The following is an 18,891-nucleotide window of genomic DNA, read 5'->3' on the forward strand; positions in this document are numbered from 1 at the left end:
GTCGTGGCAGTTAGAAATGGCCCACAGAACAGGATGAGTGAAGAAAAATTCACACAGGATTCTATGAAATAGCTGGGTTTCCAGAAGTCATCGGATGCGTTGATGGTACCCACATTAAGATACAGTCACCATCAACCCCACTGTGGTTTCCTGAAAATGGAGAAGGCCCTAATAAACCGACCTACGAGTCTTGCTTCGCCAACCGTAGGCAGTACCACAGTATCAACACACAGGGAATCTGTGACCACAGAGGTAAGTTGAACACATAGGCCTACTGCTTGTACTCCAGCAGTCAGTGAAATGAGTGTGAGTGTATCTTAACCATTGACTTGTGTACATCATGTACATCATGTCCATCATGCACATAGACTCTCACCGCCTACACTACACTCGCTCATTTCATGATTTCTGTGGCCATTGGGCACCTGAAAACTTATCAAACGCACAAAAAAGCGCTTTGTAAACAGACATCCACTTATAAATTATTTATTTTTTTATTTATTTATTCGTGTAAAATACATGTACAATATTTGATATAACATGACAAGACATTGGATTATGAACAAAATAAAACGTACATGCATTACACTGGTAACCATGTAGGTCGAGACCTATTATATGGCACCAGATAATATGGGTTGTGTCGTCGGGGTGCCGGCGACATGCGCACTAAGTGGGCCGACAGTTTGCACAACGGCAGAAAGTGACGAAAGTGCACATGTCGTCGACATCCAAACGATCCAACCTGTCAAAATAATAAACATTAAGGGACGATTTAAAATGCATTTTTTTCAAATTATGTAATTGGACCGGGAGGCTGTTCCACAGCTTCGGTGTCCTCACCCAGTATGAGGCACCGAACGTCTCCGAGTGGAATCTCGGCTGCGCCAGTCGTAAACCGTCGCCCCTTACAGCCGGGGTTATATAAAAACGTGCATTAAAATCCAGGACATTATAATAAGAATCGCGCATAAAAACTAGATCCTTGATTTCCCGACGGTACGACAGGGGCAGCAGAGACAACGCTCGCAGACGCTCCACATATGGCATATCAGGGCCTAAAATGTGACGAGTCATCCTCCGCTGGACACGCTCTAAAGTTTCAAGATCACGTCGCACATGTGTGTCGAATACCACCGTACCATATTCAAGGCGACTACGCACAAGTGATTTATACAACATGATATTCAAATTAACGTCTGCAGTACGCCCGCATACACGCCTGATCATACCCCACATTCTACTTGCACTGCTTGCAATACCATTGACATGAGATGACTATGACAGGTCCGAAGAAATGACAATACCAAGATCCTTGAATTTATCAACCCGACACAATGCAAAACCATTGATATTGTAAAAGAAGTGTGTCGGATTTAACTTCCTAGTAACACTCATGACCATGCATTTGCTTGGGCTAAATGTCATGCCCCACCGTTTACTCCAAGCGTACAATTTATCAAGGTCGGTCTGAAGTAGCAGACAGTCGGTTACAGACTCTATCTCCCTACACATTTTGGAATCATCAGCAAAAAGATCCATGGCAGTACCGTCACTAACGACCTCAGCAATATCATTTACGTACAATAAGAATAAAAGAGGGCCTAAAATTGACCCTTGCGGCACACCAGACAGTACATCTAAAAGTGATGACTCCGAGCCATTAATCACAACTCTCTGCTTCCTATTTGTAAGATACGACGTTAACCAACTCAGAAGACGTCCACAGATTCCAAAGGAACGAATCTTATGTAATAAGAGGCAATGGGGAACGGAATCGAAAGCTTTAGCAAAATCCAAATATATAACATCAGTTTGACCCCCACTATCTAAGACCTGGCCCAGTCTATGCTGGAACTGAACAAGCTGAGTGGCCGTTGACCGCCTGTTACAGAAGCCATGCTGGCCTTTATAGACTGACGGACTTAAGACTGGAGAGATACTGTTATAAATGCAACGTTCCATTACTTTAGAAACCACAGATAGGAGAGACACGGGTCTATAATTTGAAATCAAATGCTTGTCTCCCTTCTTGTACACTGGCACAACGTTAGCGATTTTCCAATCGTTTGGTAAAACACCTGTCTGCATTGAAACGTTGAATAAAAATGCGAGTGAAGAACACAGTGTAGAGGCACACTCCCTCAGAACACGATTAGAGACCCTGTCAGGCCCACAGGCCTTAGTCTTGTCCAGCCTGTTTAATACCGATTTCACCTCAACTGCTGTAAAGTTAACAGAATCAAGGTTATAATTATCATACATGGTAACATCAGGTTTTCTCAAGTCGTTGTGATGAGAAAAATTGGAATAAAAATAACCATTGAAGGCTTTTGCCTTGCGCAGAGGAGTCACAAAATACTCATTGCCCAGCTTCGCTGTCTCTGGTATATACTGCGTACCTACTCTGCCAGATTATTAATTTGGGAAGAAACCATGCGATTTTGTGTGTCAGAACAGTCATGACAGTGTGTGATAGCACAAATTTCCTGGCATATGGGATGACATATCTTTCAAAATCGTAACTACAGTGTGATTCAAAAAAAATAATTTTTTATCAATTTCTGTATAATATTTATCTAAACTAAAAATCTAATGAAAGCTTGATCTATGAATAGGTGATTCTTATCATTCTAATGCTCAATCAAAAAAAACTTAAAGGGGGACTATAGGCAGAAGCAGGAAGCTATTAAATTGGTCACCTTCAGAAGACTTACACAGTTAGGGCACTGGGTCATGTTTGATTCAGCACTAAATATTCCTCATACAAGGGTGAATAGGTTTGACGTAATGTGAGATGGGAGAGACCCGTATTGACCACTGTGTGTAACTTCATCTTGCCCCTATCCTCTTCTTTGTGTCACTGTGGTACTTATCACTGCCCGAGGATCTCTATAAGGATATTTAGATAAAACTACTAAACATTCTTTTTAATTTATTGCAGGGAAACTTATAAATGTGGTAGCTCGCTGGCCTGGAGCCACACATGACTCCCACATCTTCAAGGAGAGCGAAATCGGACAGCACCTCTCCGAGAACAACATGCAAGAAGTCTATCTGTTGGGAGATTCCGGCTATCCTTGTAAGCCGTTTCTTTTAACCCCCTATCTGACGCCCACAACACGTGCTGAGAAACGCTATAACTCAGCTCAGAAGAAGACACGCAATTCCATCGAGCGTTGTTTTAGGGTGATGAAGAGACGATTTCATTGTCTTCATGGGGAAATCCGCATGCGTCCTGACAGAACATGCAAAATCATCATCGCTTGTTGTGTCCTGCACAATATTGCTATAGAGAGAAGAGAGCCGCTGTTAGGACGTCCAAGGCGAGAACCACGACAAAGACATGTCTACCAGGGTCCCAATGATGGGTTTGCTATGCGGAAATTTGTCACTGAACGATTCTTCTAATAGGCAAACTACACATTCAGGGTTCACCGAGTGTATGCAGTAAGATTTACTTTCAAAACAAGCATCACAGATACACCAGCATATCTTTTATGAGTTATTTCTTCCAAAAACAAATTTTTCTGATCTTAGTTCATACCAATTTTAATATTGAACCTGCTTGACATTCACAATGAAAAACCTAATGGTATTCACTTTAGCTAAACAGTAACTAACAAATTGGAATTCATGGATGTACGGCGTGTATGTGTTGCTGCAATTTGAAACTAAATCCTGCAAAAGAAAAGGATTTAAAGATTAATTCATAGATAGATAAATATTATTCTTGACGTTGAACTTTATATACAAGTGTCTGTAAGACGTAACATTTTGGGTGATAATAAAATATTTACAGTTCCTTCAAATACAGGAAGGGTTTAAATGACATTTGACATTCTTTGTGGAATGAAATGAAGACGAAAGTGGCAATTCTGGAGTTGTAAAGATCTAACAGTTTAAATCTTTCTCCAACTTCAAAATTTCCAGTTTCATCTTCTTTTCATTCAGGGCGGCATTCGACAGTTCCTTTAAGAGTAAAGCGTGCTGGACAGGGCAGATGCATCGGCGTGTTTTTACACAATCTATAGTCGACAATTGTCCATCAGTGGCAGGAAGTTGAGTAGACGCACTGCTTGTCTTCTTCCCCTTCCCTTTCCCCTTGCTCTTCCCTTTTTCGCCCCTCTGCTCTGTGGCGATGGCCATTTCTTTTGTTGCGTTGAATTCCGAGTCTGTGGATACCGGTTGTGACGGCTCTTGCTCCGATTCCCATCTTCCACTGGCCTCTTCAACAAGTCTCATGAGCTCCCTCTGCTCCTCGTTGTACTCATAGGAATGTTGACTATCTGAAATAACAGTAACACCAATTAGGATGGAGTGGTCCATGTAGTGTGTAGTGTTTTACATTGTGTCACAAAGTTTTCAAAATGTTTTTGAATTGTCCTGGAAAGTCGAAGTTTTAAAAATTTCTATGAACACAACAACATTCATGACATTAAAGTGTGATTGTTATTCACTAAGTAATAACTCGGAGAACGGAGGCAAGAAACTAAGCCTATTTCCTACAATATTTTCACAAACGGCACCCCATATGTTATGCACTTGCATAAATTATAAGGTCAAGGTCACTGGACCTGCGGCATCATTTCAACATGTTCAATCAGTGTGCAAGCATGCACTGCTGTTAAAGTTTGTTTTCTCTCTCAAACAGGCCCTATCTGAAGTTGTCATAAGATGAGATTATCTTCACATTGGTTATGAGTATCTAGAGTTCAGGATGTGTGAAGGTCAAGGACCAATTCGTTTGTTTTTACCAGTTTTTATGACTGGAAATTTTAACTTTTTGAAAAGAATGAAAAAAATGGCCGACATGCGATTTCCTGGCTGGCAGTCTGCCAAAAGATGGTGGTGGGCCCAGCAGACGTTTTTTTTTTCTCCTGAAAATGCAATTGAACATTATAGGCCTAAATGAAAGTTAAATCAGACAAATCTGTGTGTCAAACCTTCTAACTGTGTAGGTGGGGGAAAACCGGTGGCTAGTTGAGCCAGCATCTCTGGGGCTGTCTTAGAAGACCCATTTGACCTGGCATTTGGTGCTGTTGGCAGTGCTGCTGATGTTGATGGCACTGCAGATTCCACACCACAAGAGATTCCAGCCCAGCTTGGGCTGTCACCAAAAAGGCTCACTATCTTCGGTGACACGGGGTCTAACGGACGTGGGCCTGATCCACCTCCGATCTTCCTCTTTTCCTTAGCTATCTTATTCTTGGCTCCACTTGTCAGCCCTTGCCATTTGCACTTGATTTCCCTCCAAGTTCTCTGTTCCACCCCCTGGGCATTAATTTTTCTTGAAATATCATACCAAACACTCTTCTTTAGTTTGTTGGTGACAGTGTTTGTCAACTTTGATGTTAAGAGCTTGATGTGTGGTTCTGCTAGGTCGAGCAGCAGAGCCACCTCTTTATCCGTAAAGTTCTTCTTTCTAACAATTTTACCATTCTCTTCTGCAGCAGACAGCTCTTGGTCAGACGTGATACAGGAAGTGAGATGACAAGGTGCATTGTGGGAAAATCCACTGACAAATCCACTGACAACTAAAAGGGCCTAAAAATTGGCTTTGAGCAACTCATACTTGTCGGTGGATTACCTATCAGCCGACAACTGATTTTTATCCACCGACAACACTTATCGACCGATAACCTTATCGGTGCTTTGAACAAACGGGCGCAGGTCTTAGCAATGTTGATGCTACTCATGAACCTTTTCACAACCATATTGTACTCGATCATGTTGTGTGTGTTACCACTTGGGGATTGCCAAGATTTTAGGCTAAAAGGTGTTGGCTATGGTGAGTTCGTTGATTCTAGCAAATTCAAGTAGCCGGATCCCCCTCTCGTTTGTACTTCTAAGCCAAATCTCCCGATGTTGCCTTTCCCTTGGCCCTAGGCATTGGTGCCGATTTTTGCGTCACAGTCCCCAACTACCAGAATAATGTACTGCTTTGGGAGAGACTGCATAGTAGCTATGTAGTCTTCGTAAAACCCTCGGATCCATCGCTTATTGCAGCGTAGATCTCGAAAACTGACATGTTGAATGGTTTTGCGCTGATCCTCACAGTCATCATACGGTTGGAGACTGGTCAGTACTATTTTTAGAATCAAAAAGTAAAAGTAACTAATTATAGTAATGTTCTACTCTGGTAGTTGCTATTGCACTGAATGTGAAATAAGTTGTTATATATATATGTATACATGTTTATTCGTACACATCGGTACAATTAGAGTGCAGGGGTGCATTACAGTTGGTCGTGCATGACAGATAAATTAACAGTACTGGTAGCCTACTATAAAGAAATACAAACTACAAAAGCTAAGTAATTTACATTCCTACATGTTGTGTTCTATTATTACACAGAGATAACTGTGGCTCAGCAATTAATCAATTAATTAACATATAATTCAGAAAGCCCGTCCTCAATCCCCCCCCCCCCCTTGTCAAAATATTCATCCCTATCCCTACCACTCATTAACTCCCTAATTTGCTCGGCCACTCTTTCCTGCTCCTCTCATACATCCACCATTCTAACACCCCGCGTCGTAGAATATTACATGGGCAAATTACCCCTGTATCCCATCCATACTTGGCAACACAAATTAAAAGTTTTCCCAAGAGACGACCGGCTCCCACCCTCAATAATACATTTACAAAGTCGAAGGTATACATCGTTTCACATCCATAGAGTAAAAAAGATGACAAAGCGCTTTTCTATCTGAGCTCGAATTGGAAAATCTTGTATAGTAATTAACGGATTCAAAGCATTATGCGTACGATACGGTAAGCACATAAATTTTCTAATACATACTTTCAATGCCACATACATATTCTCAATTCCTTGAAATGATAGATCCCAGCCCTGATACCCATAGAGAGACATACAATGCGATTTGAAAAGCCTCTACTTCTCTTCGTGAGTGGCAAAGCGAAATTGAGATAATAGAATATTCGTTCTTCTATACAAGTCATTTATCGCAATCTGAACTTTTCTCTTCATCGTGTTTGGCCCAAAGATCATGCCCAAATGCATCTCAAAGGGAAATGGTCGAAGTATCAGCCCCTGAAACAAAATGACAATGTCTAGATCAGTTTCACCAAAAATAATCAGCTTACTTTTTGAAGCATTGAAACTTATCATAAAATCAATTGAAAACGACGAAGCAACCCATAATATATTATTCAATGCAAAAACCGTCGGAGCTAACAAAACCACGTCATCGGCACAGACGAAAGTGCCGACAAAGTGTAATCTGATGTGACATCCAACGCCAGACGTTGCGAGAGTAAACAAAAGTTCATGTAAGTAGACACTGGATAAAACCGGAGACAACACTCCTCCCTGTTTGACTCCCTGATTTGTATACAATATAGTCAAGAACCTAGCAACCAGTGGGCATAACCCCTTCCCGCAAAAGAAGTCGAAATAATGTACTAAAACGCACCTTATCAAACGCCTTCGAGGCATCTAGCATGACACAATATACATTAGTATTTTGACTCTTAAAATAATCAATCACCTCATTTACCACCGTACTGTAAGTGGCAGTAAATAACCCATGTTTGAAACCAAATTGCATATCTGACTAAGAAAAAACGTTGCTGGATTTATGAAGGAAAACGTAATCCAAAGTCTTGCCCATAATACTACTTTGTGAAATGCCTCTATAATTGTCCTATGAAGTTAATTGTTTTCTTGCATTCTTAGGTATAGGTATAACAGTAGTTTTAGGAAAGTCCCCAGCACAACACCCATGATTCACCATTGATGATAACAAAAGGGATATCATAACCTTCAGTCTGTTCCCCAATTGAGAAAATTGTCAGATTTGAGACCTTCAATGCTATCACTCTAGCCTTTGTTTAGCTTTTTCATGCCCCCAATTACATCTTCATATGAAATTGAGTGCCCTACTGACCCCCCCCCCCCCCCTCCCATTGCAACACATCTCATGCACACCCTTAAGCGCCTCCATCTCACCATTATCATACGAAATCGGAGTTACAAACCTGTTTAAATTCATCAGCAAAAACCTTACAAATGGCCTATGGCCCATCAACCTTGTCCATTGTTTTAGGGAGAACGCTACTTGCTTTATTGATTTTACTAACATCTTTACAAAATTATTTACTACTCTTGCCTTGCATTTTTTTTGTTAATTTATCAGCTGCTACTTTCTCATTGTTATTTTTTACCTTTCTCACAACATGATATATGATGCCCTAGTCCGACGACGAATGTCGGCCACTATGCCGTTCTGAGGCCACCCATTTTCAACCCAGAAGTATTAGGGTAGCAGGAAGGGTTGGGCGTTTGTGGTTTCTGAGTCTGAGGGGGTTGGTGTCTGTTGACTGTGCTTTAAGAGAGACTAGGCATGGCGCCAGTCTCTCTTAAAGCACAGTCAACAGGCATTTGGTCTCAGTATTTGGGTTTTGATTGCCATGACTGTACCCCTGTAAAAGTCAGAGGAGGAGAAGTTTGGAATGATGAAAGCATTGAAGAAGAAGAAATGTTATTATATATTGAGGAAAGCAAAATTTATTATGAGACTAGAAGGCAGTGTCCTGACTTGATTATTTTGAAAATGGCAGTCTGAACACATTAAAAGGTGGAACATGGCATTTTATCGACTTTGAAGTGTTCCGCAGTTAAAGGGAGACTATAGGCAGCAGCTAGGTAGGCAAGATAAAGTAATACAAATTTGCCAATAGGGGTCAATCATATCTCTAGGCATGGCGCCAGACTCTCTTAAAGCACAGTCAACAGGCATTTGGTCTTAGTATTTGGGTACAGAATCAAGGCAGCTCAGAGAGCAATGATTGAACGATGCTGTGGACAAGTCCAAGGATACTGCATCAGTCACGACCAACTTCTCATCAGAAAGCGTCACCACCAGCATATTCAATGTTCAGTTCCAACCTGTACCAGTCCAATGCACGCCTGTCATGGTCAGCAGTGGTCAGCTTAGCGCGATATGGAACATTCTTCCGAAACTCAAGCGAGGGAAGTCTGCTCATTAGCCTATCTCGCGCACTGCTCCTTCTTGTCAAACATCGTAGTGAAATCTTGGTACAGTGGGGCGTCCTCGAGGATTGCAGCTGGTCGGACAGACGTGAGGTGGAATGTGGGTGGCTGCACTTCTTCGTTGATGTGCGATGGCAGATAGCACAGTTGTTGCTTTGCATGACAGCTGAAAGTGAATGTGATATCATAGAACTGAGGCGTTTGCAATGAGACTATAGGTGAAGTAGAAGCAAGGAGTGAAATGGGCCATCTTCCAGTGACTAATATACAGAGTAAGGGCACTGGGTGTTGTTAGATTCAGCATTGAATGTATTCCTCGTACAAGCGTGAATAGTGTGGACATACAGTGAGAGGTGAGAGACCCCTATTGACTACTTCTTGTAACTTTATCTTGGATATTATATTAGTGTTGAACTTCTAGCCATGGATTATGAAGAAATTGAAGGCATGGAATATGAAAAATTATTCAACGTTGAAAGACATTATTCCATGAGGCTTTGCCGTGATCGCAAAGGACGCGACGCGATTGGTTCACATGCTAATGAGGTATGATAATGATAATTACCTCTATAATGCTACTTGGATAGCGACTGTGTCGTTGATTGCAACAGTGGTCTATGTCAATGTGTGCCTGTAATGTCAATGAAGTATGATGAGGTGATGACGATAGTGCAATTGACTAGGTGGCGCATTTTAGAATCAGCAGTGAGCACTGTGTGTAACATGGTGGAGGCAGCGGAGATAATAACTGTGTCGAAAGTATTGTTATAGGGCCTTCCCTAGGCCCATGGGGTTAAATTTACAATCCACGATTGAAAAGACGTAGTTTGATCGCATTCAACTATAAATCCATTGAACAGTTGTGTTCCTTGGCTTTAGTCAACCGATGACCTTTTGTTGGGCCATGATCGGGGATTGTAAACTGTAAATGTATTATGGACTGGGAGACGGGGGAAACACAAGTGAAATAGACCAAAACAAGTGATTTTGGGCCTTTGGTTTAGACGCATGCCCCACATGCGCCATGCGGGATTAGGCCTATGCGGGATTATACGGTTCATGTGAACTTGTTGACATCTACATGATCTAGTGCCGTTATTGGTCATGGTACATGGTAGGCCTAATCATCATGGCAATATGTTTCAGGAAAAGCTCGGAGTAAAATGAACTGCCGATGAATAATGATGTTGTTCATGTTTACCATGTTTACTATACATAGCCATAGGGTATGCACTGGCCAGTGCACTTTCTGCACGTCGTCATGGTCATGTACGTACGTGATACCTTGCATATTTTGTTTTTTTGAATGCGCATGCTTTTTGGGCAAAATCACTTGTACCAACACTAATGAATAATGTCTTCTTATCCCTATGACTCCATACACAGTGAGGGCATTGTCCCATTCTCATCAAATGGTAACTTATTGTACCGTATTAGGGTGGAAGTTGGGGAGCAGATACCTACCGCTGCACGCCTGTCATAATCAGCAGTGATGAGCTTAGCGCGATATGGAACATTCTTCAGAAACTCAAGCGAGGGAAGTCTGCTCATTAGCATATCTCGCGCACTGCTCCTTATTGTCAAACATCGTAGTGAAATCGTAATGGAAAACGTCTGGCTTTGCGCCAGACGTTGAGACTAATAAGTGAAGAACTAGTAGGTAAAGAACTTCTACTTGCGCGAGACTGCTCTGATAAAATTATCATTGCAGAGACTACGGTGACGTACACATATATTTTTTACAATCAAAAATGCCCTCAAAAGACGACATGGAATGATTATTTTATTGATATTTCCTACTATATACCTTCCAATTATAACTTTATACAAATAGATCGGCGTTAGGTCGCATGCTTTTCTTTCCTGGTGACACTATAAAGCAAAATAGTTGCAACCCCGTAAATGCGCTATAAGTCCAATAATAAGTGACGGTGACCCGTTATAAATGTTTTGCCAGCTTCGCTTTTTTGCCGCTACGCGGCGCGTTGGGCCCTTGCTTCCAGATGGAGTGCCAGAGAATAGCTTTCTCCCTAAGAACATTGACCTCATCGTTCCAGTCAGTAATACATTTAAATTGCTTAACACTTTGGAATAGATACATCAGCAGCACTAATACATGCATCAGTTTTTCAGTCGTGAAACCTTTCTATTTCAGCTTGATTTGCCTTACAGAAATAATTTCTACAATTTATTACATCCACAGGAATATCAACAGCACTCAAGTATTCATCCAATTGCAATAATTTTCAACGTCCCCGGTGTGCGCTTTCTCCCGACATGGTTCATTCCCACGTGTTTCAGGCCTGTGGCCCTCCCGAGAACTACAAGAAATATTCATGCAGACTAGAATGATCAGACAAATTGTGACCTTCGTGTAACACCTCATATAAATCAAAACGTTCAAACATGCTTTCAGAAATTAAGAAATGATTAATCAACGATCTACTATACCATTTGATGCGCTCTCTTAACTGAAGTCCACCTGCAATACATTATAATTAACCGCAGAACACAAATGTTCCTGTTTTAATTAACTATCGAAATGGTAATTCTTAACCAATTTGATGGTATTTTTACCACCTTTTTAAGTTGGAACAAATCATCACTGGAAATGAGTGACATTGGTTCCCATTGGCTGAATACAGTAAGGAGAATATGGAGCCGATTGGTAATGGAAATTCATTACAGCATTACAAAAATAGTTTCAAATTGCTTCCACAACCACTTTTTTTAAAGATCCAGCTCGTATGCAGCCTTAAATTGCATAGCCAATATTTGATACAACTTATTTTGTTGAAATTATTTGTGAGTTTTGTGCACTTTTAACAGTTTGGCAAGACCACCGAGCTGCATACAACCAAGGAATTTACTGTGTATAGTGGGCTGACCTAAGGTCGAAAATCACCTCTCTTCTTGAAATCAAAGCAAAGTCATTAGCATCCCCAGATCAATTTTCAAAGTTGAAATACTCCAGGATTTATGTATCAAATTAGCTACTACGAACGATATAAGACATTAGTGAACTTTTTCTATAAAAAATAGACAAAATCACTCACTCAGAACGACGTTATTCCCACTGTGAACGAGTTTTTGATACTAAAAATCCATGAAAATCCGAAGTTTTTTTGCCTTTTTTCATCAAGTTTGCTTGTCGCCACCATTTTCTAGCTTAAATCATGTGACAAAAGCTTAAAACCTTGACCTCATTTACCTTAGAAGTGTTCAGAACCTGTACATTCAACACTAGAAACCTCGACACCAGGTCAACAGCGTTGTCAGAACAGGCCGCCGCTAGATGGCGATATCGCTTGGTGGGGCCGTCTCCACAGTGGTGAACTGCTCAGAGAAAAGGACAATTATATGCTATAAAGACAAAGCCGGAATCAATGCAAATACCACCCTAGCAAATGGAATTAAATGGACAACACTTCCAGATACATACACGTTCGCTCGGTTCTGCCATAGCGTGGTTTCAGTGTTGGAGGAGCGTGCAACGTTGCCGCGATGATACCGCCCCCGAAACAACAGCGCGGGAATGACGTCAACGCATAGCGCTGCCATATATTAGGAACTGAGGGAACTATTTCACAATGTCACTCATTTCCAGTGATGTAATCGTTGGTTTGTTTTTACTAATTTCACTCGGTGCAATTGGAACTACCAATTAGTTGCTTTTAGAACTGCTGAAGCCGTGTCCTTATAAACCCAGACTGCCGTCCCATGCCCACGCTTGGAATGTTGACCACTCAAGAAGTGTCTGCGTCCATCGGTTGTTGTCATCTCACCTGTGCCAGTGAGCCTTGTCTCAGGCAGACCAACAATGTTCCACCTGTATCGCCAAAGTTCATACTCGAGCTGTTCGATCTTGGCCGCAGCATTCCGGGTTCGCACATGACATGTTCCGATAATGTTGTTCTGTCGCCGAAGATAGATCATGGGTGTCTGGGTGCCAGTAACACAATTATCAGCGGCGTGTGGGAGTCGCGGACGTTGTTAACCTGGGACGCGTCCGATCCGGTATGAATCTCGTTGTTTTCCTTGCCATGTTGATTCACGGGTAGGGTAACTCCTTGCAGAGCCCAATTCCTCTCCAGGAGTTGTTAGATGGCCGTTGGTTCAACAATGAGCTCATCGGCTCTTAAGATGGATATTGGCCATGGTCCTCCACCTGTGTGTCTGGCATCCCGCCACACCAAAGTCAAAGACTCTGATAGGGGTACCGGTTTAGTCGCCGATGGTCAGACCCTGAGCAGGTTGCACTGGTCTACAGGTTATACCAGTGGTAGGCCATTGGCCGGAACTGAAAGAATCGCAAGCCATACAATTTAAAAAAGGTAATGAGCAAAGTTGAGCTGAACGTTGCGATTCCATGGGACAATCAATTGGGAATTTAGATAATAACGCTAGCTTACCTGACCATATATACTTGAACGCGAACGACACAGCACAACGAAAATTGCGGTAACCGGAAAAACGCCGACCGACCGACCGACTGACCGACCTACCGACCTACCGTCATATACAGTATCCCTTTCGCTTTTCTGTAGCACATGTATCTGTGTAGTGCCCAGCGCAATGGACATGATGGATTCCGACATGTCTGACAGCAGCATCTCCAGTCAATTATACCGGTGTAATGTTTTTGGGGGTTTCTGTTTTTGAGTGTTTCCCCTCATTGTTTGGGAACGCTCAAAAATAGATTGACAAGTTTTTCTGTGTATCCCCCCTATTGAAAAGTCGTGGTCTCTCTAGCTGCCTATTGTTTGGAAACACTGACACATGGGAAACAACCACAGATGTTACACCGGGAAAACGAGCCCACGCGGTAAGGAACTGATAACGATACTCTAAAGATATGCTTTGTTTACATGGTCGGTGATTATAAAAACATGATTTGGGCCTAATCTATGCCCTGTAGTTTTTCTACTCGAGTGTCTCGACCGATGCAATGCACGAACTGCAACGCGAAACATGTATTTGTTGTCATTTGAACAGCGCACGTGCGCTTGTTTACAATTTCATTTCACATGACCTGCTATCGTGGATTGGATATATCACATTGACTTATGAGACCTGAGACTCAACTACGAAACTCCTTAGGTTGGTAGGTTGGTAAGTCGGTCGGTGGGTCGGTCGGCGTTTTTCCGGTTACCGAAAATTGCAGCCGAAACCAAATACGATCAAAAATAACAAACGGCTTGTAGGGCGGGCATGTTATTATTTCTTTCCAGATTAAGGGTTCGATCGAATCTCAATCACACTTCAACTTACTGGCAAGTGTCTTCTATCTCACCATTTAATCATGCTCATCAAGTGATCCCAGGAGGCTTGAAAGCCTCGTTTGTGAATGATGACCGCAGAACCACAAGATTAATGATAACATTACTCGACCAGCGGACATGATCGACAACTCGGTGACTATACATGCACTCGACCAGCGCTCATTGAAACACGGACGTACACTCCCACTCGGTGACGACATTCAACCAGAGATCTTTGAAACAGGGACGTAAACACCGATTCGATGAAGATAATCGACCAGATATCTTTGCAACACGGAGGTGAAATCATCGGTTCAATGAAAAAAATGAACTGGGTCACACATCCAGTGTAGAAGTGGAAAATATCCCCCTGGAAAAAGTTTCCGGCCGTATTGTATACTGATGGATTGTATTCTATGGTCTGGTAGAGGCCATCACCGGCAATAGAAGAAGATGCAAGCTGAAACCCCCGAATAACGCTTTCTTTCGCTTTCAATTTCCAACTATTGCGTAGTAATGCAATAACAGTTTAGTGTTCGATCTGACTCTTTCCAGACTCTCATCTGAAAGATGATCTCTAAAATACCGCGACCGTCACTCAAAGGAAAAATGTGTCCTCGACTTGCTCAACGTGTTTTTCATATCGTTATATCTGGCCAAGGGCACTTAGTTGAACTCCCGAATATGACAACATCTCATTAACCAAAATATAGTGGTGTTGCACAAAACTAGAGTAGGGGCCTACTTATTATCATTGGGGTTGGCCTAACCAATGCTTCTTTATGGTGTCAACTATCAAATATGTGACACCGGCTGCCTAAGGCTGTGCAACACAACTATAATATTTCTGATCATACTATCACAGTTTAGTGACAACAGACGTGCCACGTAAATATGGCCAGAACTAATGAATCCAAAAAACACTTTACTGCATGTGTACTTACTTTTCCTCACAATACTTATTGCGACAATCATATCTCCCGGAATATCAATGAATTTATTAATGCAATACGGCAATGCCTTACGGTGGAGAGTGAAATGCTACGCTGTCTGCTTTGATCTTGCATACATATAAGGATTTAAAGAACGATTCTGGTGTGAAAGTTCCAAAAAATGATTGATAGTAATGAATTATAAGACCTATTAGCAGTCTGATATATTGCATCCAAAGCTGTGCCGTATCCGTCTCACCTTCATTTCTTAATCAGCTACTGTGACATTTATTCGTACAGTTCAGCTTTAAAAACAATATAATAAGCCCATGCCCACCCGAGTACTTTTTTTACAGAGTAAATACCTTTGCGGTCATTTGCTTACCAGTACCGTATTTGGGCCAGGCAAATAATCTTTCATTCGCACCAACAATTAACCAATGATTAGAGACAAAAGGGTCACGTAACGTCATCAATAACGTATTCTTAGCTTCCACCTCGGATTCATCCAGGCATGGCCCCAATTTCAACCTAAACAGAAATAGAGCGTGATTTTTGGGATTCAGCTTGAAGCTCTCCTCAGGAGCCCCAATTATATTCATGGCAACTAATTTCGACCGATGAACCTCAACGACGACATTATATGATCCGAGCAAGGAAACAATTGCGGAGTCTCCCAATTTTCTGAACAAATCATCACGAAAGATAATCGACGTGGATTTATCATACTCGTATTCTTTTTCCAAGATGGCGATGGAGTGTGTTCTGGCTGATGATTTATAGAGATAACCATTAAAATCACATCGAATATTCTCTAACATAATGTTATCCATATCAAATGATTCAACCCTTTCGACTGCAGGCATAAGAGAGTAGTGCACCTCTTTTAGGCTTTCAACATACCGAAGTTTAAGAACGATTCCTACGTTTACCATTGTATACCAATCTAACCAAGACATTGACAGGGTTTTTCCCCTGTTCTTGTGCTTCTGAAATTTGCATCGAAAGGTCAACTCCAAGAAAACATTCTCACCGCATGAAACCATTTTAAAGTATTCGAACCTCGAATTCTTTGGACCGAGGCTTTTCTTAAGTTCACCTTACGGTAGAATCAACTCTCGGCAATTGCCACTTCCATTCAAATCGACTTAAAATGCTCGAAACTTTTCAGAGACAGATTTCCGTCCACGACGAGTGCTAACACCTATGAAATTATTGCCATATTCGCCAGCAATGTATGTGAGCTCTTTAGAATGAAAATGATACGACAGTTTAAAATCTCCGCTTACATCATCTTGGCTGTAGACGTAGACATTACGATGAGGTGTCATGGAGTAATGAAAAAGAGCCACTGTGACTATGACACTTAGCCCTGTGTGGTAAAATACCGATGTCGCCCACGGTTGGAACTGGCCATAGATCCTTACATCGCGGTACGACCAATAGGTGCCCCTCTGCTAGTTCGACGTTTTGGTTGAGTATGTTCAAATTATAAAGTTAATAGATTGCATGTTGGAGATGAAAGGCTGTCGCTCCCTCTTGACGCAAGGGCCCAAAGCGCCGCGTAGCGGCAAAAAATCGATGCTGGCGAAACATTTATAACGGGTCACCGTCACTTATATTGGACTTATAGCGCATTTACGGGGTTGCAACTATTTTGCTTTATAGTGTCACCAGGAAAGAAAAGCATGCGACCTAACGCCGATCTATTTGTATGAAGTGATAATTGGAAGGTATATAGTAGAAAATATCAATAAAATAATCATTCCATGTCGTCTTTTGAGGGCATTTTTGATTGTAAAAAATATATGTGTACGTCACCGGAGTCTCTGCAATGATAATTTTATCACAGCAGTCTCGCGCAAGTAGAAGTTCTTTACCTATTAGTTCTTCACTTATTAGTCTCAATGTCTGGCGCAAAGCCATACGTTTTCCATTACAATTTCACTACGATGTTTGACAAGAAGGAGCAGTGCGCGAGATATGCAAATAAGCAGACTTCCCTTGCTTGAGTTTCGGAAGAATGTTCCATATCGCGCTAAGCTGACCACTGCTGACCATGACAGGCGTGCATTGGACTGGTACAGGTTGGAACTGAACATTGAATATGCTGGTGGTGACGCTTTCTGATGAGAAGTTGGTCGTGACTGATGCAGTATCCTTGGACTTGTCCACAGCATCGTTCAATCATTGCTCTCTGAGCTGCCTTGATTCTGTACTTACCCAAATACTGAGACCAAATGCCTGTTGACTGTGCTTTAAGAGAGACTGGCGCCATGCCTAGTCTCTCTTAAAGCACAGTCAACAGACACCAACCCCCTCAGACTCCGAAACCACAAACGCCCAACCCGTCCTGCTACCTTAATACTTCTGGATTAGACAATCGTCATAAATAATGCATCTTTATTATGTAAACCAATTATTAACGTCAAGGCTTATAATGCCTCTTTAGGATACCCTGTATATATAATAGAGAGGTTGAGCTCCACCATGCATCTCATCTCGACGACTAGGGCAGTTCAGCGGAATCTACGAAAACTGCGGAATCTGGAAAAAAAGGTGGGCCCAAACACCCTAGTGAAAATAAAAAGATCGATATTACATATATGATATTTATTTGTAAAGATTGCTTCGTTTTTCCTTCTCCCCACCACGACCGATAGGGAAATAGACCGCGAGAAAAATAATGCAGATCATTGTTGTCATGCATGTTGGTTTTTTTCCTCAGTCACCAAATACTGAGGTTTGAACAATTTGATACTGATGCTGAAACATTTCAAATATTTATTGCATATTTCGAAGATATGCAGTAAATATTTGTAATATTCCATAAGTATCAGAGTGTTGATATAAGATATCGATATCCTCATACCGTTTTTAGGCAGTTTCCGCAGATTCCGCTAAATCGGAGCCATGGCCCGTCCGAGTCCCACTCCGACTTCATCTGCGAGGTTGGATTACGTACAGGTATCTAGAAATACATGTATATTCAGTTAATCGGGGAACGTTTTCATAGTGCCATTTTATCTGGATTTTGTCAGAAATTGTTTTACTATCAATTTGGATCGGTGCATAAGATGGTTATCCAAATTGCGGTCCACAACTTGGAATATGACTTTGTTATATACGCCTAAGACTCAGGCCGGTTTGGAATTCAGAGTAGTATTGTGCAGTTTTACGTAATTTATCAATGTGAATGTTTACCGTTCAGTTGAACCGATAAGTTATCATCAGACGACTGCAATTCAGGTACATACTGTACGCCGTGCTTTCGCACGAGAATTTTGTTTCTGTTTTAACAGCTGCTTAATGTTGAATATTCCAGTCTAATCTGGGACCTGGTTTTATAAGGACTAGTCCTACCAGCAGTTGCCCATCTGATTTCATGACTAGTCATATCAGCTTGCTCGTGGTTACCGAAAAAAGGTTTTGCACAGCTTGCCCAAACTACCAAATAATACACTTACCGCTGGTTAAGGCAGCATGCTAGGCCTATATGAACATTTGCAAAGAGGCAAATCCAGATTTATTTAATGAAATACATGTTGAGTCATTAAAGGGACAACTTGCATGGGCGTGAGATTTACCTAGCTAGGACCGGAGGATACGCCAGTAGGAGGCTTTTTCCGACTTATTAGCGGTTTCTCTACCTTTTTCCTGATTTATCCGACATTTCTCC

At 41.7% G+C, this 18,891-nt stretch overlaps 1 protein-coding gene across 1 annotated transcript; it reads right to left on the reverse strand.

Annotated features, from left to right (window-relative positions):
• Positions 1–3,894: 3,894 nt before the first annotated feature.
• Positions 3,895–5,717, reverse strand: LOC135500855 (nuclear apoptosis-inducing factor 1-like). Its single transcript, XM_064792522.1, has 3 exons — positions 5,666–5,717; positions 4,947–5,462; positions 3,895–4,289 (listed from the first exon to the last, which is right to left on the reverse strand). Exons 1-3 carry the CDS (start codon positions 5,715–5,717, stop codon positions 3,895–3,897), a joined length of 963 nt encoding a protein of 320 aa, XP_064648592.1.
• Positions 5,718–18,891: the final 13,174 nt, after the last annotated feature.

The sequence above is a fragment of the Lineus longissimus genome, chromosome 16 (genome assembly GCF_910592395.1).
Source record: "Lineus longissimus chromosome 16, tnLinLong1.2, whole genome shotgun sequence".
NCBI classification, from domain to species: domain Eukaryota; kingdom Metazoa; phylum Nemertea; class Pilidiophora; order Heteronemertea; family Lineidae; genus Lineus; species Lineus longissimus.